Genomic DNA, 27,261 nt, shown 5'->3' with positions numbered 1-27,261 from the left:
ATAGAGGGATACAGACCCCGGAAGTACATACGGTTTTATGTTCTATAACAATGGCCTTCTGCAAGCAAAGCCGGTCGCCCTATCTGTCTCATCAGTGAGGGTGCTCCTGAGAGCCAAGATACACGAGCAGCAGGGAAGAATGGGAGAGCCATCAATATCAGGTAACATTAGTCACTTGACGATTAGAGAGATTGTTTTTCATGCAATGGCAAGGCTGTGACATGGGAAGGCAGCAGGTTTGTCATTTTAAAACTTCAATTCTCTCAGAGCTCAGAGTGCCTGCTGTAAAGCCAGCTCCTCTTTGCTGCTGGGCTGCTGACACAGCATGATGGGCAGAAATACCTTGCGGCGTAAAAGTTGCCTATAATTCGTCACTTGACAACTGTAATTGGCATCCCACCACGGATACGCAAGTTCCTGGTATCAAGCCCAACCTATCCCTGGAAAGATTGGCTGGAGGCGAGAAGAAATAAATGCTGAAATATAACTAGGGGCTGGTTTAGCACACTGGGCTAAATCGCTGGCTTTTAAAGCAGACCAAGGCAGGCCAGCAGCACAGTTCAATTCCCGTACCAGCCTCCCCGAACAGGTGCCGGAATGTGGCGACTAGGGGCTTTTCGCAGTAACTTCATTTGAAGCCTACTTGTGACAATAAGCGATTTTCATTTCATTTAATTTCAAATTGTCGCATTTACCCAAAGCCATTTTCCCCCCAGAATTTGCTTTCCTCACACCCACATCCCATGTACCTCCATAGTTTCCTCAATTCTCAGACTCTACTATCTACATCAAAAACTCACCTGAAATTTAGATCAATAATTTCTGAGCGAATAATTATATGGCCTTTGTCCTGAGCTTACCTTGTGTTCTTGTTCTGCTGTCAGATTAATTTAAAGTAAAGTTCCAGATTTGCCTTTTTAACCTCAAGTTATGATCGTATACCTCAACAAGACCCTTCCACTTTTTGCTTTCAAGTTTCAAGAGGTCACGTTTCTTCTGCTTTTTCCCTCTCATGACTCAGTCGTCTGACATTAGGGATCAGTCTCATGGCCCTTCCACACAGTGCATCCCTCGAGTCTTAGTGATCGGAACTGGCCTAACTAACGCATTATACAGTTTAAGCACATTCTCTTCTAATGTGTACTCTACATTTTCTGGCTACAGTGTTCAGTATTCGGTCTAATGTATTGACCAATGCATGAGATGATGCAATATGTTAAACAGCAATAACATTCATCCTCAGCAAAGTCAGTTGTATGTTATCCGATCTTTTTGACTTGGTCAATTAGAACATAGAACATAGAACATAGAACGATACAGCGCAGTACAGGCCCTTCGGCCCTCGATGTTGCACCGACATGAAAAAAAAACTAAAGGCCATCTAACCTACACTATGCCCTTATCATCCATATGCTTATCCAATAAATTTTTAAATGCCCTCAATGTTGGCGAGTTCACTACTGTTGCAGGTAGGGCATTCCACGGCCTCACCACTCTTTGCGTAAAAAACCCACCTCTGACCTCTGTCCTATATCTATTACCCCTCAATTTAAGGCTATGTCCCCTCGTGCTAGCCACCTCCATCCGCGGGAGAAGGCTCTCGCTGTCCACTCTATCTAACCCTCTGATCATTTTGTATGCCTCTATTAAGTCACCTCTTAACCTTCTTCTCTCTAACGAAAACAACCTCAAGTCCATCAGCCTTTCCTCATAAGATTTTCCCTCCATACCAGGCAACATCCTGGTAAATCTCCTCTGCACCCGTTCCAAAGCTTCCACGTCCTTCCTATAATGAGGCGACCAGAACTGTACGCAATACTCCAAATGCGGCCGTACCAGAGTTTGGTACAGCTGCATCATGACCTCATGGCTCCGGAACTCAATCCCTCTACCAATAAAGGCCAACACGCCATAGGCCTTCTTCACAACCCTATCAACCTGGGTGGCAACTTTCAGGGATCTATGTACATGGACACCGAGATCCCTCTGCTCATCCACACTACCAAGAATTTTACCATTAGCCAAATATTCCGCATTCCTGTTATTCTTTCCAAAGTGAATCACCTCACACTTCTCCACATTAAACTCCATTTGCCACCTCTCAGCCCAGCTCTGCAGCTTATCTATGTCCCTCTGTAACCTGCAACATCCTTCCGCACTGTCTACAACTCCACCGACTTTAGTGTCGTCTGCAAATTTACTCACCCATCCTTCTGCGCCCTCCTCTAGGTCATTTATAAAAATGACAAACAGCAACGGCCCCAGAACAGATCCTTGTGGTACGCCACTCGTAACTGAACTCCATTCTGAACATTTCCCATCAACTACCACTCTCTGTCTTCTTTCAACTAGCCAATTTCTGATCCACATCTCTAAATCACCCTCAATCCCCAGCCTCCGTATTTTCTGCAATAGCCGACCGTGGGGAACCTTATCAAACGCTTTACTGAAATCCATATACACCACATCAACTGCTCTACCCTCGTCTACCTGTTCAGTCACCTTCTCAAAGAACTCGATAAGGTTTGTGAGGCATGACCTACCCTTCACAAAACCATGCTGACTATCCCTAATCATATTATTCCTATCTAGATGATTATAAATCGTATCTTTTATAATCCTCTCCAAGACTTTACCCACCACAGACGTTAGGCTCACCGGCCTATAGTTACCGGGGTTATCTCTACTCCCCTTCTTGAACAAAGGGACCACATTTGCTATCCTCCAGTCCTCTGGCACTATTCCTGTAGCCAATGATGACCTAAAAATCAAAGCCAAAGGCTCAGCAATCTCTTCCCTGGCTTCCCAGAGAATCCTAGGATAAATCCCATCCGGCCCCGGGGACTTATCTATTTTCACCTTGTCCAGAATTGCCAACACTTCTTCCCTACGCACCTCAATGCCATCTATTCTAATAGCCTGGGTCTCAGCATTCTCCTCCTCAATATTATCTTTTTCTTGAGTGAATACTGACGAAAAGTATTCATTTAGTATCTCGCTTATCTCCTCAGCCTCCACACACAACTTCCCACCACTGTCCTTGACTGGCCCTACTCTTACCCTAGTCATTCTTTTATTCCTGACATACCTATAGAAAGCTTTTGGGTTTTCCTTGATCCTACCTGCCAAAGACTTCTCATGTCCCCTCCTTGCTCGTCTCAGCTCTCTCTTTAGATCCTTCCTCGCTTCCTTGTAACTATCAAGCGCCCCAACTGAAACTTCACGCCTCATCTTCACATAGGCCTCCTTCTTCCTCTTAACAAGAGATTCCACTTCTTTGGTAAACCACGGTTCCCTCGCTCGACCCCTTCCTCCCTGCCTGACTGGTACGTACTTATCAAGAACATGCAATAGCTGTTCCTTGAACAAGCTCCACATATCCAGTGTGCCCAACCCTTGCAGCCTACTTCTCCAACCAACACATCCTAAGTCATGTCTAATGGCATCATAATTGCCCTTCCCCCAGCTATAACTCTTGCTATGCGGGGTATACTTATCCCTTTCCATCACTAACGTAAAGGTCACCGAATTGTGGTCACTGTCTCCAAAGTGTTCACCTACCTCCAGATCTAACACCTGGCCTGGTTCATTACCCAAAACCAAATCCAAAGTGGCCTCACCTCTTGTTGGCCTGTCAACATATTGTGTCAGAAAACCCTCCTGCACACATTGTACAAAGAACGACCCATCCAATGTACTCGAACTATATCTTTTCCAGTCAATATTAGGAAAGTTAAAGTCTCCCATAACAACTACCCTGTTACTTTCGCTCTTTTCCAGAATCATCTTCGCCATCCTTTCCTCTACATCTCTAGAACTATTAGGTGGCCTATAGAAAACTCCCAACAGGGTGACCTCTCCTTTCCTGTTTCTAACCTCAGCCCATACTACCTCGGAAGAAGAGTCCCCATCTTGCATCCTTTCTACCACCGTAATACTGTCCTTGACTAGCAGCGCCACACCTCCCCCTCTTTTGCCCCCTTCTCTGACCTTACTAAAGCACCTAAACCCCGGAACCTGCAACAACCATTCCTGTCCCTGCTCTATCCATGTCTCTGAAATGGCCACAACATCGAAGTCCCAGGTACCAACCCATGCTGCCAGTTCCCCTACCTTATTTCGTATACTCCTGGCATTGAAATAGACACACTTCAAACCACAGACCTGAACACTGCCGCCCTCCTGCGAAGTCAAAACTGTGCTCCTGACCTCTCTACTCTCAATCTCTCGCACCCCAAAACTACAATCCAGGTTCCCATGCCCCTGCTGAATTAGTTTAAACCCCCCCAAAGAGTACTAACAAATCTCCCCCCCAGGATATTGGTGCCCCTCAGGTTCAGATGTAGACCATCCTGTCTATAGAGGTCCCACCTTCCCCAGAAAGAGCCCCAGTTATCCAGAAATCTGAATCCCTCCCGCCTGCACCATCCCTGTAGCCACGTGTTTAATTGCTCTCTCTCCCTATTCCTCATCTCACTATCACGTGGCACGGGCAACAACCCAGAGATAACAACTCTGTTTGTTCTCGCTCTGAGCTTCCATCCTAGCTCCCTAAAGGCCTGCCTGACATCCTTGTCCCCTTTCCTACCTATGTCGTTAGTGCCAATGTGGACTACGACTTGGGGCTGCTCCCCCTCCCCCTTAAGGACCCGGAAAACACGATCCGAGACATCACGTACCCTTGCACCTGGGAGGCAACATACCAAACGTGAGTCTCTCTCGCTCCCACAAAATCTCCTATCTGTGCCCCTGACTATTGAGTCCCCAATTACTAATGTTCTACTCCTTTCCCCCCTTCCCTTCTGAGCAACAGGGACAGACTCCGTGCCAGAGGCCCGTACCCCATGGCTTACCCCTGGTAAGTCGTCCCCCCCACAAGTATCAAAAACGGTATACTTGTTACTCAGGGGAACGACCGCAGGGGGTCCCTGCACTGACTGCTTCTTCCCAGTCCCTCTTACAGTTACCCATCTATCTCCAGTCTTTGGTGTAACTACTTCCCTGAAGCTCCTATCTATGACCCCCTCTGCCTCCCGAATGATCCGAAGTTCATCCAGCTCAAGCTCCAGGTCCCTAACACGGTTTTTGAGGAGCTGGAGTTGGGTGCACTTCCCACAGATGAAATCAGCAGGGACACTGACGGCGTCCCTCACCTCAAACATTCTGCAGGAGGAGCATTGTACTGCCTTCCCTGACATCCCGTCTAGATTTTAAAAAAAAAAGAAGAAAAAGAAAAAGAAAGGAAGAGCTTACCTGATATTACCTCAAACCCTGATCCCGCTGAAAGGTAAGCAAATTTAAAGGCACTCACTCACCTTCACGACAGGCCCCTGCTCCCGCTTCCCAACCACCGTGGGGTGGGGGGGGTTGGTTAGAGAAGGAGGTAGGGTGGGAAACACTCACAAAGTGTTTCGGGTTTAACTGTCACTTGCCAACAGCCCCTCCACAAACCACCTTCAACTTAGGCTGACCGCACTGCACGTATGCAAATTTCCCCAGAACAGCTGATCAGTAGCTCTGCTCTGCTGCCCTCTGCTGGTTGCTTGCCTTTACTCAAACTCCTTGGGTCTTCTTCGCAGGTTCACCTTCAACTTAGGCTGACCGCACTGCACGTATGCAAATTTCCCCAGAACAGCTGATCAGTAGCTCTGCTCTGCTGCCCTCTGCTGGTTCTCTGCTGCCCTCTGCTGGTTAATGCAGCAATAGTGTTGATGGATCTTTTGACTTATATTTATATTCACACTGTGCAGCTGCTGTAATCAATCAACCACTGAACTTTAAAGCAACAATATCCGGTAAGTTTCCCAAATAAAGTTCAGGAGTTAAAGAAGTATCCAAAGATGGGACTGCAGAGTGTTAACCACCAATCCCAACCACATTTTAATTCCTGCCTGCTTTCTTCATAAATGGGAACCAGCACTGTAAACGGCTAAGTAACAAATTACCCTGATTCCCAGAACAAGATGCAAAATAATTTTTAAAGCAGATCACATTTGAACATGAGCTTTGTTAGTTAAGTGCATTACTCATAATAATATTTTGCATATGGTGGTGGTGGAACACACACAAACATTTCTTAGTCCCAAGGTTATATCATAATAATCATAATAACTATAATTATACGGCTGATATTTTACATATCACAGTCTGGTGAATCTCCTCTGCATCCTCTCCAGTGCAATCATATCCTTCCTATAGAGTGGCGATCAGAACTGTGTACAGTTCTCTTGCTGTCGTAAACAGCATTTTACACAGCTCCAACATAACTTTCCTGTTCTTGTATTCTCAGCTAATAAAGGCAAATATCCCATATTTCTTCTTCCCCACCTTATCTACCTGTCCTACGTCCTTCAGAGATCTTTGGACATGGAACCCAAGGTCCCCCTGGTCGTCCGTACTTCCTAGCACCCGACTGTTCATTAATTACCCTCCCAAAATGCATTACCTCATGCTTTTCAGGGTTAAATTCCATTTGCCACCGTTCTGCCCATCTGACCAGCCCGTCTATATCACCCTGTAATCTAAGGCTTTCACCTCACTATTTACTGTACCACCGATTTTCTTGCCACCTGCAAACTTCCTGATGATACCCCCTACATTTGCACCTAGATCATTGCTGTACACTACAAACAGCAAGATAACCAACACCAACCTGTGCGGTACATAACTGGACACAGGCTTTCAGTCACAAAAACAAACTTTGACCATCAGCCACTGATACCTAGCTCCATAAATTCTTTTTGCAGGACCTCATCCCTCTTTCTACCTATGTGATTGGTACCAATATGAACCACAGCCTCTCCTGTTCACACTCCCCCCTTCATCATAATAATAATCATTATTAGTGTCACAAGTAGGCTTGCATTAACACTGCAATGAAGTTACTGTGAAAATCCCATCATCGCCACACTCCAGCGCCTGTTCGGGTACACTGAGGGAGAATTCAGAATGCCCAATTCACCTAACAAGCATGTCTTTCGGGACTTGTAGGAGGAAACCGGAGCAAACCCATGCGGACACGGGGAGAACGTGCCAACTCCGTACAGACAGTGGCCCAAGCCGGGAATCGAACACGGGTCCCTGGCGCTGTGAAGCAACAGTGCTAACCACTGTGCTACAATGCCGCCCTTGCATGTCCTGCAGTCATTCAATTATATCCTTTACCCTGGCACCAAGGAAGTACCACACCATCTGCGGCTGCAAAAATGCCTGTCTGCACTCCTCACTATTGCTCATCCACTCGTTATCCTCCCCCTTGTGCAGCTGAGCTGCCCACAATGCGTTGAACTTGGCTCTGGCTGCACTTCCCAGAGGAACCATCACCCTCAACATTTTCCAACACGAGGAAAATGTTTCCTCAGTGTGATGCACTGTGGGACTTTCCTGACTGTCTGCCTGCCCCCCCCCCCCCCCCCCCCCTCCCTCTGCCATTTCTCTCTCTGACTGCATTCCTTCAGTTGCGGGGTGAACACGTGTAAAAATGTGCTATCCACGAACAAATGAGGGAGACAATAAAAGTATCTAAAGTGGGTGTAGGAGCAGGGGGCCCTTGACGTATATATGAATAAATAATTGAAGGGTTTGGTAAAGCAGACAGCATCCTCAATAGGTCATAGAGCACAAAAGCAAGGAAATTATGTTAAACTTATATAAAACACTGGTTTATTCCTCAGCTGGAGCATTTTGTTCAGTTTTGGGCACCACACTTTAGGAAGGATTTGAAGACGTTGGGGCAGAAAACATATTCATGAGTCTGAAGTTCCTCATCCCTGGAACCAATAACGCAGATTACTGTTTACCTTGGAGAAAACAAGGATAAAAGGAGATTTTATAAAGGTACTCAAAATCATGAAATGTTTGGACAGAGTAGAGGGAGAAACTGTTCCCACTGGTGGAAAGATGAAGAACCAGAGGCCACAGATTTAAGATAATTGGGAAAAGAAGCAATGGCAATATGAGGAAAAAGCTTTTTCATGCATCAAGTGATCAAGATAAGGAATGCGCAGCCTGAGAGTGTGGTGCAGGCAGGTTCATTCGAGGCATTCAAGAGGAAATTGGATCACTATCTGAAAAGGAAGATGGCTATGGGGAGGTGTATCCAGGGGAGTGGCTCCAGGTGAATTGCTCCTTCAGAGAGCAAGCACAGATATGATAGACCGAATGATCTCCTTCTGTGCTGTAACCATACTAAGATAAATATTAGCCAGGACACTTAGCTGATCTTCGAAATAGTCAGTGTAATTAATCATCTGAAAGACGGCACCATCAACAGTGCCACACTCACTCGGCATTGCACTGGAGTATCAACCTTGATTTTTGTGTTCAAACCCTGGAGTGAACCCTGTGATTCAGTGAGGAGTGCACTACCAACTAAGTCCTGGCGGATACTGTAAGAAAGGGTTATGGTTGAAAAGTGCTTCTGTGACTGAAAGGCTCTTTCAGGTTCTGGAGGGTTCAGTACTAGGTCCCTGCTGTTCGTGGTTCATCACTGAATGTGATCCTCAATCTACTTGGTCTTATGTGGTCAACTGCTACATCTAGCTGTGTCCCCAGGATGCACAATAAAGGTGGAAGCAGCCTGCTGCTTTTCACATCCTGTGGTATGTGGTGATATGCATCACTGTAAATACACAAGGGGTTAATGTCAGTACACGTAGACTAGCTAGGCACTAGAGGGAGCACCAGAGACATGACACACAGATATTCAACCATTGGGTCAGTAAGATAGGACACGACCAATGGGCATTCACGATACACACAGAGATGACACTACCACAGGGGGGCATTACACCAACCAATATATAAAGGACACAGCACACATGATCTTCCTCTTTCCAGTGGAGACACTCAGTGAGTCAACAGGGTTGATTCAACACATCACACCCACCACCTGGATTGTAGCAGACTGGTTCGTCAGTCTGAGTAGCTATAGAAGGATTAACAGTAGAGTCAAATCCAAATGGGAGAATTGTTAACAGTTTAATAAATGCGTTAAAGCTATCTCCAAGTCTGAACCTTCCTTTGTCAGAGTGCACATCAAGGAAGCAGCTTATGCTAAGTCAAGAGCAAAACAAAACATGGTTTTTGATGCCCCTGGTGGCCGTCCTCTGGAGGGCCTGGGGCTGGAAGGCCCTGGACGACTTAATAGTGTCACTGGCTTTGCCATGGCAACCTGTTCTGCCCGCTGCCCTTGAGGGGGGGGGGGGGGGGGGGGGGGGGGGATTTGGAATAACTGGAGACTGCAGTCATCTCCTTGGTTGGCGTCCATAATTTCCTCCTCCCTGGCGGTGCCCCTAGGGCCCTGGGGCTCCCCATAGGACAGCGGAAGAGAGCTCCAGAGGCCCCTGCGGCATCTGGCTGTGCTGGTCCTATGCCTCCCTATGGACTGCATCATGGCGTCGATGCCCTCAGTGCTGATCCTCAGTGACTAAACCATACTTTGCAGCGCCTCGGCAATGTCTACCTGCATCTGGGAACATGTCCCTCATCGACTGAGATATGATGTCGAGCCCTTCAGCCATGGTCTTGCCTTGCACACCACCACTCAAGGTGCTGACCTTGTACTCTAGGCTTTCCACTGCGGACACTACCCTAGCAGTGCTGACCACAGGGCCATACACTGTCAGCATCATCTCCTGCACCAGTAGTCTTTGGAACTCCTCCAATCGGCTATGCACTCGCTGAAATGTCGCTGACATCCCTTCCTGAAACTCAGGCCATGCCCCAGCATCTGCATCTGCTCTGGGATAACCTTGCCCAGAGGATCAGCATTTGACCGGGACCAGCAGAGTCCTGGAATCCAGCAGATCTCCGACTACCGACTCCCTTGAATGTTCTTCCCTCTACGTGATTGGCATCAGCAACTGAGTGGTGCTCACCAGATTGTGTCCCAGAAGCCTGTCCACTTAAAGTCGCCCTCCGGGGTGTGTCTCTCTGCACTGGTGGAAGATGGGGACGATAGTCTCTTGGGTGGTGGTGGTGGTGGTGTGGGGGGGGGGGGGGGGGGGGGGGGAGAATGGCTGTGGTCAGTGAGAGGGAAGGGGAATTTTGCCTGACATGACCCTGACAGGTCATCTGAGTGAAGGGGCGGTGGAGTCTCACCTCTGCGGTGGAGATCAACCTCGCTGTCGGTGACTACTCTCTCCTTGTTAACCCGCGATTATCAGGACCCATTCCTCATAGGGGGTGAGGACTCCGATCTCTGGGACCCCACCAACCTTGATCTTTTCCTGCCTATTATGGGCTATCTTCTCCTGCGGCAACAAAGAGAGGGAACTGTGTGGCGCACGCTTGATGGATCGCGGTGTCTATGGCAGGTGGCATGTATGGACACTGCAACTGGACAAGAAGAGGTTGTGCTGGTTTGTGCCAGGTGATGCTGAGGAACAAGCATGAAGTTCGGATGTGGGAGGATGCAAAGTGTCAGCCGCAGTGATTTTGGCGGTGGGAGGGGGGGGTGGGAATTTAAGGGGTGGCGGTAACGTACCTTTGCAGTTTGGTGGAGGTCATTGGTCCTCTTCTGACATTAGACACTGGTCCTCCTTGTCATGCTGCCCGCACTGACAGCTACTGCCACCCAGGCAGTATTGGTGGCCCTGCTGCTGTCCCTCTGACCCTTTTCTCATTGATGGTGGCAAAAAGCCTGGTCAGGTAGGCATCGTCAAAGCGAGGAGCAGGTCTGCGTGTTGCCATGCTTGTGTATTCAGACCATAAAACCATAAGACATAGGAGCAGAATTAGGCCACTCGGCCCATCGAGTCTTCTCCGCCACTCAATCATGGCTGATATTTTCTCATTCCTATTCTCCTGCCTTCTCCCCATAACCCCTGATCCCCTTATTAATCAAGAACCTATCTATCTCTGTCTGAAAGACACTCAGTGAATTGACCTCCAAAGCCTTCTGCGGCCAAAAGTTACAGATTCACCACCCTCTGGCTGAAGAAATTTCTCTCATCTCATGTTTTAAAGGATCGTCCCTTTAGTCTGAGATGGTGTCCTCTGTTTTTTTTTTCCTACAAGTGGAAATACCCTCTCCACGTCCACTCTATCCAGGCCTTGCAGTATCTTGTACGTTTCAATAAGATCCCCTTTCATCCTTCTAAACTCCAATGAGTACAGTCCCAGAGTCCCCAAACGTTCCTCATACGACAAGTTATTCATCTCAGGGATCATTCCTGTGAACCTCCTCTGGACCCTTTCCAAGGCCAGCACATCCTTCCTTAGATACGGGGCCCAAAACTGCTCACAAATACTCCAAATGAGGTCTGACCAGAGTCTTATACAGTCTCAGAAGTACATCCCTTGTCTTGTATTCTAGCTCTCTTGACATGAATGCTGACATTGCATTTGCCTTCTTAACTGCCGACTGAACCTGCACATTAACCTGAAGAGAATCGCGAACAAGGACTCCCAAGTCCCTTTGTGGTTCTGCTTTCCAAAGCATTTCCCCATTTAGAAAATAGCCTATGCCTAGATTCCTCCTTACAAAGTGCATAACCTCACACTTTTCCACATTGTATTTCATTTGCCACTTCATTGCCCACTCTCCTAGTTTTTCCAAGTCCTTCTGCAGCCCCCTTGCTTCCTCAATACTACCTGTCCCTCTGCATATCTTTGTATCATCTGCAAACTTAGCAACAGTGCCTTCAGTACCTTCCTCCTGATCATTAATATATATTGTAAAAAGTTGTGGTCCCAGCACACACCCCTGAGGCATACCACCAGTCACCGGCTGCCATCCTGAAAAAGACCCCTTTATTCACACTCTCTGCCTTCTGCCAGTCAGCCAATCCTCTATCCATGCCAGGATCTTACCCTGAACACCATGAGCTCTTAACTTATTTAACATTCCCCATGTGGCATCTTGTCAAAGGCCTTCTGGAAATGTAAATAAATCACGTCCACTGGTTCTCCTTTGTCTAACTTGCTTATTACCTCCTCGAAGAACTCTAACAGATTTGTCAGACACGACCTCCCTCTGACAAAGCCATGCTGACTCAGTCCTATTTTACCATGCACTTCCAAGTGCTTCGCTATCTCATCTTTAATAACAGACTCTAAAATCTTACCACTGGTTCTCCTTTGTCTAACCTTTTTGTTACTGCAAGTGGCCTCCTTCTGCACTGTAAATTCTATGATAGGAAGGATTAGGTAAGCTGAATGTTGTAAAGCCATTCTTTGTAGTAAAAAATGACCATGTCATTACTGGCTGAAAACCATTGATTGTGAATCTGTGGAATTCCCTGCCCCGTGAAGCAGTTGAGGGTACCTCATTAAATGTATTTGAGGGAAAGATAGATAGATTTTTGGAGAGTAATGGAATTAAAGGTTATGGTGAGCGGGCAGGTAAGAGGAGCTGAGTGCACATGATCTTATTGAATGGCGTAGCAGGCTCGAGGGGCAGATAGCCTACTTCTGCTCTTGTTCTTATGTCCTCATGAATTTTACAGGATTGAAACACCATTCCAGTGGTTTGAAACAGGAATTTCTAAGAGGACCAGAGATTTGCATGACTACCTCACAAAATTCCAAAAGCATTAAAATGGAGTAAACCTGTCTGCAAGAACCCATCAAAGATAACCACCTTAGATGAATGTGAATGAGCTACAACCCCTGACCCATTCATAGAACATCCAGACAGCACCTGGGTGAGGAACAAACCACTAGACATAATCACTGCAGACAATAGATTCTGGCTGAGAGAAGACCCTTCCAGCCTTAATCTAATCCATGCACCAGGAATTCACTAGCCATGATCATGTTTGGGTCGCTGGTCAGTTGGAGATGTAAGATCATGTGACAAGTCAACTGACCCTCTTTTGTGTTTCCGAAAACTCCTTTTCTCCAGGCCACAGAACAGAAACAGAATCAACATTGAAGAAGCAGGACCCCTGACTGGAACACTCTCTCTCTCTCCAGCCAGCCTGCAAGTCTCAGCCCTGTCTGCTGTTTGACCATCCACATGGCGCAGGCAGTGCTTTAAGCATCATCTTAGCAGCTGCTGACTCCCCAAGAATAAATCTAAATCATCTGTCAACATACTTGAATGCTAAATCATGAGGAACCATTGAGCTCAGCATGAAACCATCCAAATCATCAGTTTACAAAATCTGTATATCTTTAAGTGTGTTTGAGAACCTAGAGTGCATGCGTGTGTGAAAGTCAAGAGCAAATTTTAGTTATTTTTATTTGACCGGGTTAAGCACCATAAATACCATTCTCTTTTCACAGAACAAGGAATTTGTGTTTGTATGTCTTTTACAGTTGCAGCAGGTAAACGGTTAAACCCTCACTGAATGGGTATGCACATCCTGTTTTAAAACACCTGTTGTGGTCAAACAAGGAATGGGAAAAGCGGGGAGCCGTTCCACCCACTCTTCACCAAGTTGTTTTCTTTGTTAACAGAAGGGACAGAGGAGGGATTTAATTAAGGTAGTGTAAAATTGAGGGGTCCAGATAGGAAAAACCTGTTTCCATTTGCAAAGAATTCAATACCATAGATTTAAAATAATTGGCAGTAGGATTACAGGAAATTTAAGGGATAATTTTTCTGCCCAGAGACGAGTTGGGGTTGGAACCAAACGGGTGGTAGAGGAAGAATCCTTATTGCATTTGAAACAGACTTGGATATGCCCTTGAGGGTTTGAGGTACTGTAACCTACAGGGATGGAAACCAAGACCTAGAAGATGAGATTGGACTGGAGTTTGGCTGGCATAGACACAATGGGCTGAATGGCTTCCTTCTGTGTCATAAACCTCCTCAAGTAAAACAAAATTGAAGAACACATGTCAGCAGACATATTCTGGCAAAATCCAGTGGTGCTGGCAACTGTTGATTTGTCAAATGAGTACACAGTTTTTATAGCTATTGTTTTGTTTTCCAGTTTTCCACTGATATTAAATTCAATAAACTGCTGGATTGTGCTGCATATCCAATACCATCCCGACAAATTTTACTGTAAACTTCAGATAGTTAGGATAGGTTGATAAAAGAAAAGAAAACAAGAATGGAGTTATGATATTAAAGAACATCAAACTCTGATTGTTAAACTATTAACCTATGATTGATGAATAAGCAAACTCCCTTCTGTAAATTGATGAGTTTGGTATCAGAATGTAGATAGCGGGTACACTCAATGCCTCAACAGTGTCGACACAACAAGAGGCATATTTACAGGGAAAATCTGTGCATTCTCACTGCTCACCTTGAAAACATCGGTATTAATAATTCAACTTTCTGAAAAAACAAAATAATGGGCAAAACAATTCACATTTCAGATTGAGGACTGTACCTCTCGCTCATCCATGTGCAGCCACTGCTTAGGGTCATCCTCTGCTGCTAGAAAAGCTATCAAATCCAAAGCTGTGAGGCGAGTCTGACGTCTGGATGACACAAAGATCAGCACAGGCTTGGATGGGGAATGGCTCCGAATAGCTGTTGAAAAAAATAATAAACTATCTGAACAATTTGTAAATGTCAACATATAATGGCTTGTTGGTGATTTAGGAACAGGTGTGGTTGAATAGGCTGGGACAGATTTATTGTTCATTAATGTTTAGTACTTTGCGACTGTCAGCTTGCAATTAATCTGAGGAGACATGGCCGGCCTTCTTCACACAATCAATACACACATTCATGTCATACAACTAATTAGCTCAGTCACACAGCTGTAATTAGCCTGACCTAAAATGATCTGCAACTGTCAACTTGATAACACAATAGTTACAACATTTGAGAATTTATTTTTTCAGCTATTACTTTATCAATACAAATGTATTCTCAATGGAATTAATAAGTGCTTGTTAGCGAAACATTATGGTCACTTACACATCTCAGTATCAAATCTTCAGTTTCTTTACAACCTAACATTGTCCTCCTTGATTTAGCCAATATGCATTCTATCCAGGCAGCATTTATTTTTTAAAAAAGCAACGGGGTTGTAAATTGCCATGGTATGTTTTATTTACAATTGGCTAAGACCCCTATCACTGCAGTTAGTTCTTCATGCTGTAACTGGTGACAACCAGAGGTGAAAGTTGGAGGTTTTGGTTTGGTTTGGCTTCAACTTGGTTTGACTTATGATATTGGGGATAATTTTAAATTATCCCTGAAATTATGATGTGGACATTACGAGCGCTAATTTTGTTTTTAATTTAAAATACGGTAGCACAGTGGTTAGTACAGTTGTTTCACAGCTCCGGGGTCCCAGTTTCAAGGCTTGAGTCACAGTCTGTGTGGAGTTTGCACTTTCTCCCCGTGTCTGCCTGGGTTTCCTCCGGGTGCTCCAGTTTCCTCCCACAGCCCGAGGATGTGTAGGATAGGTGGATTGGCCATGCTAAATTGCCCCTTAGTGTCCAAAAAGGTCGGGTGGGGTTACTGGGATTGGATGGGGGTGTGGGCTTGAGTAGGGTGCTCTTTCCAAGGGCTGGTGTAGACCCGATGGGCCAAATGGCCTCCTTCTGCACTGTAAATTCTATATTAGCAAGTGTTACATGTTGATCTTTAAAGTTTAAATTGGATTACTCATTGGATTCGACATTAGGCGAGTGGTGATTCGCACTGCCACATGGAAATCATGAGCGCTAATTTTTAAAATTTAAAATACACATCCGAAAGGAAACACAAGGTTTCAAAGCAATTATGACACACTGCATTCCTTCAGTACTTCAAGCTCAAACAAATTAATTTTTATTGTGAAATTGGAAAAATAAGTCTCATGAAGTGCTACGAGCCATGGATTGTACAGAGAGATCATTAATTGTGACTCAATCCTGATGGTCGAAACAATTGTATGGAGAGCCTCAGGTTTTGTGGGTGCTTTTAGTCCATATTTTCCTTCTTATAATAGACACTCATTTATGCAGTCAGCCTGTAAACATCATCTGCTCTTAAAAGTACAGATCTAATTAAAACAATATCACGTATGCTGACTCATTCAAGCTTTCCTATGAAGTGTTGATTACAAACTCACCAGATATCAAGGAACCCATGCCTAGTCAAATCATAGTAAGAAGTCTTACAACAAGAAGTCTTACAGGAGCCGTGCTCCGAAAGCTCGTGTTTGAAACAAACCTGTTGGACTTTAACCTGATGTTGTAAGACTTCTTACTGTGCTCACCCCAGTCCAACGCCGGCATCTCCACATCATAGTCAAATCATAGAACAGTGCAACATAGCACTCATCAGTTCACACCGCCATCTGAATTAGTCCGATAGTAACAGATGACCAAGAATATAAATCATAGAATTTACAGTGCAGCAAGGAGGCCATTCGGGCCATCAGGTCTCCACTGACCCTTGGAAAGAGCACCCCACTTAAGTCCACACCTCCAACCCACCCCATAACCCAGTAACCCCATCCAACCCTTTTTGTACACTCAGGGCAATTTAGCATGGCCAATCCACCTAACCTGCACATCTATGGACTGTGGGAGGAAACCGGAGCACCCGGAGGAAACCCACGCAGACACGGGGAGAACGTGCGGACTCCACACAGACAGTGACCCAAGCCGGGAACTGAACCTGGGACCCTGGTGCTGTGTAGCGACAGTGCAAACCACTATGCTATTGTGCACCCTAAAGAGCCAAATAAGTACGGTTAAACAATTTAAAGGTTGTTTTTCTACGTTTGAAATCCTAAAATTTACCTTGGAATGTTGGCTTGTTCATACTGGCCATGCGAGGGCAATAATGCTGGCCTGGGAAGCCATGAATGTGAACTTCAAGAGGAACTGGACGTACAGATGGTCTAAAGTTAAACAATCCATTCTAAATTAAACAGGAAAAGAAGTACAACACATTAATACATATTATTTTAAATATGCTTCAAAGTACAACTGTTTGATTTGAAAGATGGAGAGTTTGACATTCAGTCTAAAGTACACAGGACTATAAACTCAATAAACAGACTGGTATTTCTTTGAAGCTGCTGCAGAAGGATACAGGATGTTAAAATAACTAAACTCTTGTGAGACCAGAAGGACTCGCCCTCAGCATAGAGTTAGTGCAGAGTTACTTGGTTTCAATTGGTGTAGCATTTGAGGTGCTATAATTGTCCTTAAAGTCTTTAGATTAGGAAAGGAATTGGTTTCACTTTATTCATGTGTGCATCATGGGGTAGGCAATTTATGGAGCCTGCAAGAAGGTAAAACATGTTATGCAGACTTAATTAGGCAGGATGCGAAACTTCAATTTCTCAATGGTGGGTGATCTGTTGAGATAAAGTCAGTAATATGTTTGCAGTGTGTTGAGCCTCATGCCGGTTTGTGTCAGGTCCGTACTTGTAATACATTTGACTGCCATGAATACTCATTAGCGCAAAACTTCAAGTCAACAGGCACGAGAATCTCATGGCACCCGGTTCATGATCATTTAAAGGTGAATTAAATGAATGAAAATGAAAATTGCTTATTGTCACAAGTAGGCTTCAAATGAAGTTACTGTGAAAAGCCCCTAGGCGCCACATTCCGGCGCCTGTTTGGGGAGGCTGTTACGGGAGCCTCCCGTATGCTGGTACGAGGCTGGTAGGTTGCACACATCAGTTAGTTTAGTGCTGTTGTGTGCACATGCAGCGGCTTTCCCAACCCTACAGCACGGGGGAGGGGAGCAAGAGGATGGTAGCTTTTATGGGACCAGCAAGCATGAGCCAGTGGTGAAGGTAGTTCTGCAGTTGGGTGGCCAGGAGGGTGGGGTAAAGAATAAGGACTTGACCTCCTGCTGAACTATGAGGGGTGTAGGGGTGGGGACAGTCAGTAAAGGTAAAAACAAAAGGCAGTACTGTTCAAATGTGTGTCCACCTGAAGGTGTTGGCTGGCAGGGTCATAGAACATACAATGCAGAAGGAGGCCATTTGGCCCATCGAGTCTGCACCGACCCACTTAAGCCCTCACTTCCACCCTAGCCCTGTAACCAAATAACCCCTCCTAACCTCCGGAGCACCCGGAGGAAACCCATGCAGACATGGGGAGAACGTGCAGACTCGACACAGACAGTGACCCAGCGGAGAATCGAACCTGGGACCCTGGTGCTGTGAAGCCACTTATGCTACCGTGCTGCCCTGACAGGGTTTGAGTTCACCTATTACATTTCAATTACCGCTGCTGAGAGTGTTCTCAGACAATGTTATTTACAATGCATAGAAGGGAGGGCCACCTGAGTCTGCAAGTTCAGTCATGTCCTACAGAGTGGTGAGTACAGTACAACACTGGATAGTAACATGAATATTCAATAAAAAGTGAACAAAAAAATCAAGTTCTTTCTTACACAAAAAAGGTAATGTCCCTAACTCCCCTGTGATCATCAATATGTGAAAATTATGTGGTGTGCAAGTACATTTAGCTCTCTTAAGCTATTCTCCACAAATTACACATCTTGTGTGTGATGCATACATGAATAAAGTGAAACCAATGTAACGTGAAATATCTGCCAGTGAAATTTAACTTTGAAAAACCCCCGTGCCATCTTTGTGCTCTCAGGTTTTATGTTAATGGAAATGTTGTTGAGCAGGACCGTTTTAGCTTGTAGTCCTCCTTATTTGACTGGGAGGCCGGGGTGGGGGGTGGAGAATCCAACTTGGAAAGGATGCCGGAGATGAAGGCATGTGCCTCTCCCCTTTCCAAGGCATCTCCCATCCCAATTCCCCCATCTCTTGACCATCTCCTGCTGTCGTCAAAATTGTGGCTGGGTGGGATGACGCCCTTAAGTGGCCATTATTCTCATGAAAGAATGAAAAAATATACAATGGGATGAGAGACCTTTGAGAGGTTACAAAGATACGGTGGAACGAAATGAAAAGAGCAGTGAGCATTCTAAGCTTGATGCACTGGAGCAACAAGGAGTCAATGTAAGTCAATGAGCTCTGCCATGATGGATGAGCAGCACAAGATGCAGGCAACGTTTTCAGGCAAATTGGAACTTACGAAGAGTAAAAGTTGGGTGAGATTAAATATTGAGATACTGGAAAGCTGGGGAAAGATTTTGGCAGATACAGGTGTGGGTTTGGGCAAAGGCAGCAATTTGCATTTTTGTTAAATGCAAATCCCATTTTTGCAGTAATCTCACGTCTACATTTGTACAATAATGACATTTTCATTTAACAAGTATTGATTGTAAAAGCTGTGCCTATTCACAATTAATGGAATACACTGTAAGCAGCAAGGGCCTAATGTCCTTAGTATTTATGCTATCAGTTTTCTTTGGGGTAATAAAATCAATGCCACAGAAGCTTTAAAGTGACAGAAGGCAGTTTAGCGTTAAATGTGAAGTGAATTATAGAAGTTTGTTTTAAGGATACATGTGCTTACTCAAAAAATGCATCTCTACTGTTCACCGAAATGCACCATCAGTGATATAGATGACAGGCACATCATTCCATCACTGTCAATACAGCTTGCAAATCGCAGATTGGATTCTGCAAAGTACCATTTAATGATATGTGCTCCCAAAGTGCACAGGCACACATAATCCATTTGACATTTAGCCATGATCTGTAATTGCTCCCCATGGTCTAATATTTGTTCTTACCTGTCGGATACCTAACCAGTCAGCCAAGTCCTTGGCATTTGCCAGTGCAGTGGACAGCCCCACTATCCTTACAGGACTATTTGTATGAGATGAGATGAAACTAGCTCTGGACACAATTACCTCCAGCACAGGACCTCTTTCATCCCCTAAAAATAAACACATTTTTAAGTTGTTGCATTATTTTCAAGCCCAAGTCTGTTTTACAAGAGACACATTGGCCTTTTAAAATCTGATATAGAAAACTCCCATACATTAAACAGAAGCAATGGCAATGTTATAATTATTCAGTTTACATGTAGTATATGGCTTACAAAACCATATGCTGGGGTTGAAATTGTGTTATAATAATCTTGGGACTATAGCTTTAAATTTAGGGTAAACTAAAGGCGTCATGTGACCTGTTTTACAGTGTGCCCGAGAGTAAGCCAGGGTGGTATGATTGTTAGTGATCAAAGGAAAGTTTAGATTGTTTTACTGAGAAGGAAGTGCAAAGTATTTGCACTGGGAAATAATGGCAGCAGTCTGAGTTTACAATGAGTAGAATCTGTAGCTCCCAAAGTCCCAGAAAGGTGTTACAGGTGGCAGGTTGGAATTAGTTGAGCTGTTTACTTTCAGGCTGAAAGGGGAATTGAAAACAAAGAATATTCTGATGAAAGATCACAGAGATGAAATGTTAATTCTGTTTTTCTCTCCACAGATGGTGCCAAACCTATTGAATATCTAAAACTTATTTCCCCTGGAATAGGGAAGGCTAAGAGATTCATTAACACAGAGCTTTTACAATTGTGAAAGCTTTTGGAAGGATGAATAGACAAAAATTGTTTCACGTGACTGAGGGGTCACTGATAAAGGAGCATCAATTTAAAGTTGCCACAGAAAAAGTGAGGGGAAGGATTAAAAAAGAAAATCTTTGTGCCAAATTGCTAAGAGTAGATCTGTTTTCCCACAGTAATAAGTCTTACAACACCAGGTTAAAGTCCAACAAGTTTGTTTCAAATCACTAGCTTTCAGAGCACTGCTCCTTCCTCAAGTGAATGAAAAGGTACCTCTAGGGCATTCCATGCGGCTTTGCGTGTGCCCGCGGAGGTGGGGGTGGTCTGCGGAGGGTTGGGAAGGGGGGGGGTAGTCCTGTGGGGTGTCAGGCAGAGTCCCTTGGGGGAGGACCCAGAGGAGGAGTGGGAAGAGGTCCCCCATGTGGGAATGCAGGGGGAGTGGATGGGGGTAGTCGCGCATCCTGTGGGAGGGGTTGGGGGAAGTCACTGCAATAATTACCCAGAAGCTAGAAGTGGTTTTAATTTTCTGATTCTGTGTAACTATTGATGTGACACAGTTGGGACCATCTGAAGTTTGCGATTTAAATTGCACTTTTGGATGGTTCCCAGTGTGGGGCAGTTGTTCACAATTGCCATGAAATCCTTATCTGGGAACGTCCGGGACGGAGGGGGTCCAGATAGACAGCCCTGGAACTTGGAATTCATGGAGTAATAGCTTTCCCTTTGTTTATCTTCTATTTCCAGCAATACTGTACCAATATTTTTATATAAAATCACTAAAGTGGCCTCAGCACTTCAGCTTTTCATGTAGTTAATACCTATAATATAGGATGAAGTCCATAGTGTCAACAGAACATGTCCTTACTGGAGTATATACATTATAAGCAGGGACGTTTCTGTAAGGGGAACATTTTGTAAGTACCTGCGAACCAAGGTTGCCAACTAAAAGGTCCCTGTTAATCACCTATGAGGACAAGGCGATTTTGTTCCAGTCATGCAAAACAGTTAACATGAGGAGCTCTGGATACCATTTTTCCTTAGTTCCTTGATACTTTCTCTCAAATTGACAATTAGCACTGTTGCCTCACAGCACCAGGCACCAGGTTCGATTCCGACCTTGAATGACTGTGTGGAGTTTGCACATTCTCCCAATGTCTGCGTGGGTTTCCACCAGGTGCTTCAGTTTCCTCCCAGTCCAAAGATGTGCAGGTTAGGTGGACTGGCCATGTTAAACTGCCCCTTTGTGTCCAAAGGTTAGATGGGGTTGTGGGGATAGGGCAGGGGTGTGGGCCTGGGTTGCGTTGCTCTTTTGGAGGATTGGTGCAGACTAGATTGGTTCAGTGGCTGCCTTCGACACTATAGGGGGAGGTGATGGCATAGTGGTATTGTTACTGGACTAGGCAACTAGAGATCTTGAGTGATGCTCTGGAAACCAAGGTTCAAATCCTGCCACTGGTGAAATTTGAATTCAGTAAAAAAAAAACATGGAATTAAAAGTTTAATGATGACCATTAAACCATTGTCAATTGTTGTAAAAACCCATCAGGTTCACTAATGTCCTTTAGGCAAGGAAATCTGCCATCCTTACCTGGTCTCGCCAACATGTGATTCAAGATCCACAGTAACGTGGTTGACTCTTAACTGCCCCTCAGGGCAATTAGGGATGGGCAACAAATGCTGGTCCAGCATACGACACCCACGTCCCAGCAAAAAATTAAAACATTTTTTTGTGATTCTGTGATAATCTCTGCTGACCGACTGGTATCTCCGTCTTGGTACAGATCCCCACCTGAGCTTCCACACTATTAGATCTGGACCCCAATCCTCACATTGGGTTTCTTGCCTCCTTTTTTCTCTTATTCAGATTCTTGTCTTCATCTTTGTGGAGGATGTTGAACAAATCAGACTGACTGTCGAGCATCAGGTCATTAAATGATTGGTGACAGCATAGCCTAAAATCTCCTATCAGGTGGCAGCAGCAGAGAGCACAATAACTGTTCCAGATCCTCCTATTGCAGATTCCCTCCCTCCCACCCTTGTTGCTCCTGCAATTATTGATTCTGTCTTTGGAGGAGGAGCAAGGGCAGGGAGGAAGGAACCTGTGATTGGAAGAACTACAGCAGTGAGCATGTGAAAGACAGAATCAGGGATGGGGAGTCATCTCTGCCTCTCCTGCTCTCACTGTTTCTCCAATCACAACTCTGCAGTCAGTTCCTGCTCTCACTGACTGACAGTAGAGTTGTGTTTGTTTTTTAAAACCCCTTACTTTGTACGAGACCCAAAGGTTAGAACATTTTACTTAAAATGGGGGATTTCCACCATTGATGCCTCATAAATGTCTGTAATTTTTCATCCCTACGTTTTAGAAAGAAGGACAGGATTACAATTGGGAGGAAAAAGGAAAAAAGGGGAACAATTAAAATTGGGAGGAAAAGAAGGAAAAAAAATATCAAATTATGTTTATTAACATATTTAACATTACTCAATGCTTACCTAGCAAGTGGATTTCATCTATAATGATGATTGACACCTTCTTGACGTAGCCCCTATTCTGCCAACTTCTGCTGATGCCATCCCATTTCTCAGGGGTTGTGACAATGAGGTCGGCCTGTGTAATTGCTTTCATGTCTGGAGTCACATCCCCAGTTAATTCCACTACACTAGAGATAGACAAACACTTATTTAGAAAGCAAAATGTGAAGGACAGAACTGGAGACAATCAACCTCACACAATTTTATAAGTTTACAGAGTTCCACATTTCAAACATGTACTTCCTAACCCAATCTCACTTCCGTCTGTTCCGATTTAAAGGAACTGAAGTAAAAACCTAACAATTACACCCATTTAAACTCGGTTAATATACAACTAACAGATTCTCTTCTCTCCCAAATAAAAATTAGACTCATCAACCTAAAACCCTTCCAACATATGGCAATGGCAAAAAGTAAGAGAGGGACAGATTGCTGCTCAGCCACAAGGTGGAAAGAAAATTGGAGATCCTACCATCATTATCTATAGCTCCAGATGACAATATGATGTAAAAGTATACTTTGCTATGGCAACTCTGACACCACGGGCAGTTGGCTCGATCACCAGTGGATCAGGTTGGTGCTAACTGCATTGCATTAGATTCCTTTTCTGGCTGGGGCGTATTTGGGACTTCCTTCCTTGCCTACCCATGGTTGAGGTTGTGGTGCTGTGGTCGGACTTGCCGTCAGGCAGAGAATGTAAGAAGATGATTCTATACATTGCGAGATGCTCCTCCTCTAGGGCCCCTGACAATTTACACATTTTTTAGTGAAACAATCAGATAGTTAATGGCTTTCATTAACCCAGTTAATTCTGGAGAATGGAATGAGTGGTCTGCTTGCTCCTGCCATCTCAGCTCATCAAATCAAGCATCATATGGCTAATTAGTGGTTGCCAGGTGGGAAGGAGCCAATAGAATTGCAAAGAGAGGGGAGCTCTGTGCCCAATCAGGAGCCTAGGCTGGGATGTCATGTGGCTGCGGGGTTATGCCATTAGTAGAAACTCGGTCATGGTTATAAATCTAAAGGGCCCCTGCTCTCTCAATCTTTCTTTATTTATTATGCCACGCTGCAAAAAGCTTTTTAAATAGTTAAAAACCGGGAGATGTTGCTACCTTCACTGGCAGAATCTGTTGCTATATTCTGCTATGGACGCAGTGGCAAGTTTTTTCTTCAGCCCTTGTGCTGCCTAGTTATAGGTGCTGTAAATTACTCCCAAACCGGTTCACATCTGACACCCCAAAAATGCAGCGGGCAATGAAAAATTGCAATTGGATTGTTAACAAGTTCAGCAATTTCAAAACAGCAGGCTTCCAATTTCCGCATCTGCTTGCCTTCTGTATTTTCGGAGACTGGTGTGATGACTATGCATTGCTGACCTATTTTATGTTTGCAGGAAAAGGACGGCAGTGGGGGTGGGTGGGTGGGGGTGGTCACTACCTAATTTGCAGCTATCAAATCCAGCCCCAGATTTTGTTAAATGTGTACAATAACGTCCTTGCTGGGTAAGCTGCAGATTCAGTAACTTTCCACAAATATTGTCTTATCGTGCTCCCTGACAAGTTTCATTTGTGCCTTTCTCATAGAAGATTTACTCAACAGCACAGACATATCATCAGAGAATACATCAGTACTTAAATAGTGGATTATTCCAGGTATTTCACATAGGATTGTAAATTTCTTTGGTGACCTCAGTGTGTTGTCATTGCCAAATCTAAGGCAAGTAGTGCTATTATGTATCTTAATTTTGCCACATTCCGATGTTCTCCGGATGGAGAAATTCCGATAGGTCTACCAGCCAGTCTGCAGCTGTGGATGATACTGCTCATCACCAGCTGAGCAGGATTCTCCGGGGGGACAATTAGGGAAGCAAAGGCAAGGGCATCAGCCCCACCTCCCATTGAAGTTCTAGCTGGTCCAATACCCTGAAGATAGCCACTGTCAGGCATGGGTCCACCCTCACCCCCACAACCTTGGACATCGCCTCGAAGAAGGCTGTCCAGAATACGACAAGCCTGGGGCATGCCCTGAACATGTGGCCGTGGTTGGCCGGGCCTCCCTGGCACCATTCACACCTGTCCTCCACCTTCGGGAAGAACCTGCTCATTCGGGTTCTTGTCAGGTGTGCCCTGTACACCACTTTAAACTGCATGAGGCTTAGCCTTGCGCATGAGATGGACGATGGCTTTTACAAAGCGTGGAGGCCATTCATTAGCCTGTTCCTGGACCTGTTTGAAGCCAACAATAGATAGAAAGGGGAGAGGGGGCAGGGGGACGCAAGGGAACCACCAGTGCCACAGAAAGCAGACAGGAATGAGGGGGGGGGGTGTCAACAGGGGAGGGACCCAAGGAAATGTCAGGAGGGAACCCTAGAAAAGGGGTGGGGGATGGAGAGGAGTTGCCGAAAAGGTACAGCATATAAATTGTAAATAATAACCGTTTTGTTCATCTCATGTACAGTGCAAAAATGTAAACTTCAATAAACATATTTATTTTAAAAAATTAACATCAATCCTTACTGCTTATTAACTACAAAGTCACTGCAAAGAAAAATATTTTCACCCATAGGGCGGTGGGAGTCTGGAACTCACTGACTGAAAGGGTGGATGAGGCAGAGACCCTCATAACATTTAGGAGGTATTTAGATGTGCACTTGCGATGCCAAGGCATACATCTGTGCCTAAGTGCTGGAAAATGGAATTATAATACTTAGGTGGTTGATCGTGACCAGCACAGATGTGATGGGCCGAAGGGTCTTTGCTGTGCTGTTGATCTCTATAACTCTATAACATTTGAACCAATCTGATCTACATACTGCTCAAGTACTATCTAGCACTATCTGGAACAAACACGATCTAGCATCCCACGGTTAAAGAAGTCTGTGAAAAACACACTGCTCACAGGACTAAAATGCTTTGTGACTGGTATAATTTGTTCGGATTCGTAATTATCTTCATCCTCTTCCTCAGTATTCTCTGCATAATGTGCCATTTCGAGAACCAACCTCTTTGCTTTGTAAAGTCAATTGATTAATAATATTTCAAACACACTTGGAGCATCTATTAACTGATTCTTGGGAGGCCTTTTGCCCCTTATTTTGTCTTCTGCAATAATAGCCAGATCTGCTGAAGGTGTTTTCATCCTCATTCTGCCCATCTTGAATCCTCGCACCCGGTATCAGCACTCTTTTGAAATTTAGCAATCATTCAGTCCTCTACTTTCTGTGTCACCATGGAATGTCTCATTTGTCCCCATGAATTCCTTAATAAAGGCAGCAGACATCTGATCCAACAGGATCTCTTTCCCGGACAATGGAATTAGAACCAGTTTCAGATCCATATGAGACACCTCAGCACAATCCAGCAATTTAAATGCTAGCTAGATATTCTAGATATTCCGAAATTGCATTTCATCAATCGTCTATATGATCTGTTCATGATATGTTCGTCCAGGGAATTACCATCTTTTTTCCTAAACCTATCAAATTCTGACCAAGCATCATTGGCATTTTGCAGTTCATCCTTCTTGTCAATTTCATCCAACAGTTCTAATAGAAGGTTCAAACCTTTATCACGACCGAAATGATAGACACATATCTTACAAAATACTTAACTTCTGATTTTGCTTCTTGTAGAAAGTAACAATGCCAAGGTTATTCCATGATTTCTCTTCAGTATGGATGCAACCCATGTTCACATATCCAGTTGGTTTATCCATTGGTCATATCAGAATAGCTACTAGAGTTTTAGTTTGGTGTTTGAATTTTTGTTTCTCAGTTTCCAATCTTCACTTTGAGGCAACCATTGTCTGCTGACATGCTATTTCCCAGAAAACCAGGTGGTGAAGGATAGAACTGGAGCCAATCATTACACTTTTATAAGCATTGTTTGAACAGATAGGCATTCCTTGACATGTTTCTTAACTCAGTCCCAGCTCTAGTCTGTTTCTCTTTTTTTGAGCTGGAATAGGTTGCTAGTCTGTTGTCGGAAGTTTCTTTGTAGGCTGCCACTGCACAGCAAGTATAGCTGACCAGGAGACCCTCCTGCTCTTTCCTCCTGGATTTACTGGTGAATTATCAACCTGTTTGGCCATTAATAATGTACATTCCGAGGCCATCAAGTTCTTGAGTGGGACTTGAGAAAAGAGCTCTGATCTATTTCTATCCACATGAGCCCATATGAATCCCTAGGTAATGCCCCTCCTGCATCCGATTAACCACAATTACTATACAATAAACATATCTCATAGATAGGTTATTTGTAAGACACAAAATACAGCATGAATGATTAAATTTTACTTTGTCAATTAAATTACAGTTCTCCTAAGTGAAATGAAATGAAATGAAAATCACTTATTGTCACAACTAGGCTTCAATGAAGTTACTGTGAAAAGCCCCTAGTCGCCACATTCCGGCACCTGTCCGGGAAGGCTGGTACG

General features: G+C 44.6%; 1 protein-coding gene across 3 annotated transcripts in view; it reads right to left on the bottom strand.

The window, feature by feature from the left end:
* ascc3 (activating signal cointegrator 1 complex subunit 3) overlaps window positions 1-27,261 on the bottom strand; it is a 661,661-nt gene that overhangs the window by 182,277 nt on the left and 452,123 nt on the right. For all 3 annotated transcript variants that reach the window (XM_038799272.1, XM_038799274.1, XM_038799273.1), the window contains exons 27-30: window positions 22,789-22,955; window positions 19,523-19,668; window positions 16,648-16,768; window positions 14,292-14,434 (exon numbers count right to left, since the gene is read on the bottom strand). In XM_038799272.1, the coding sequence (XP_038655200.1) occupies window positions 14,292-14,434; window positions 16,648-16,768; window positions 19,523-19,668; window positions 22,789-22,955 (577 nt within the window). The remainder of the gene's footprint in view (window positions 1-14,291; window positions 14,435-16,647; window positions 16,769-19,522; window positions 19,669-22,788; window positions 22,956-27,261) is intronic.

Source organism: Scyliorhinus canicula, chromosome 6 (assembly GCF_902713615.1).
Source record: "Scyliorhinus canicula chromosome 6, sScyCan1.1, whole genome shotgun sequence".
Lineage (NCBI taxonomy): Eukaryota > Metazoa > Chordata > Chondrichthyes > Carcharhiniformes > Scyliorhinidae > Scyliorhinus > Scyliorhinus canicula.
The sequence above is the reverse complement of the archived record's forward strand: the minus strand, read 5'-3'. Positions and strand labels throughout refer to the sequence as shown.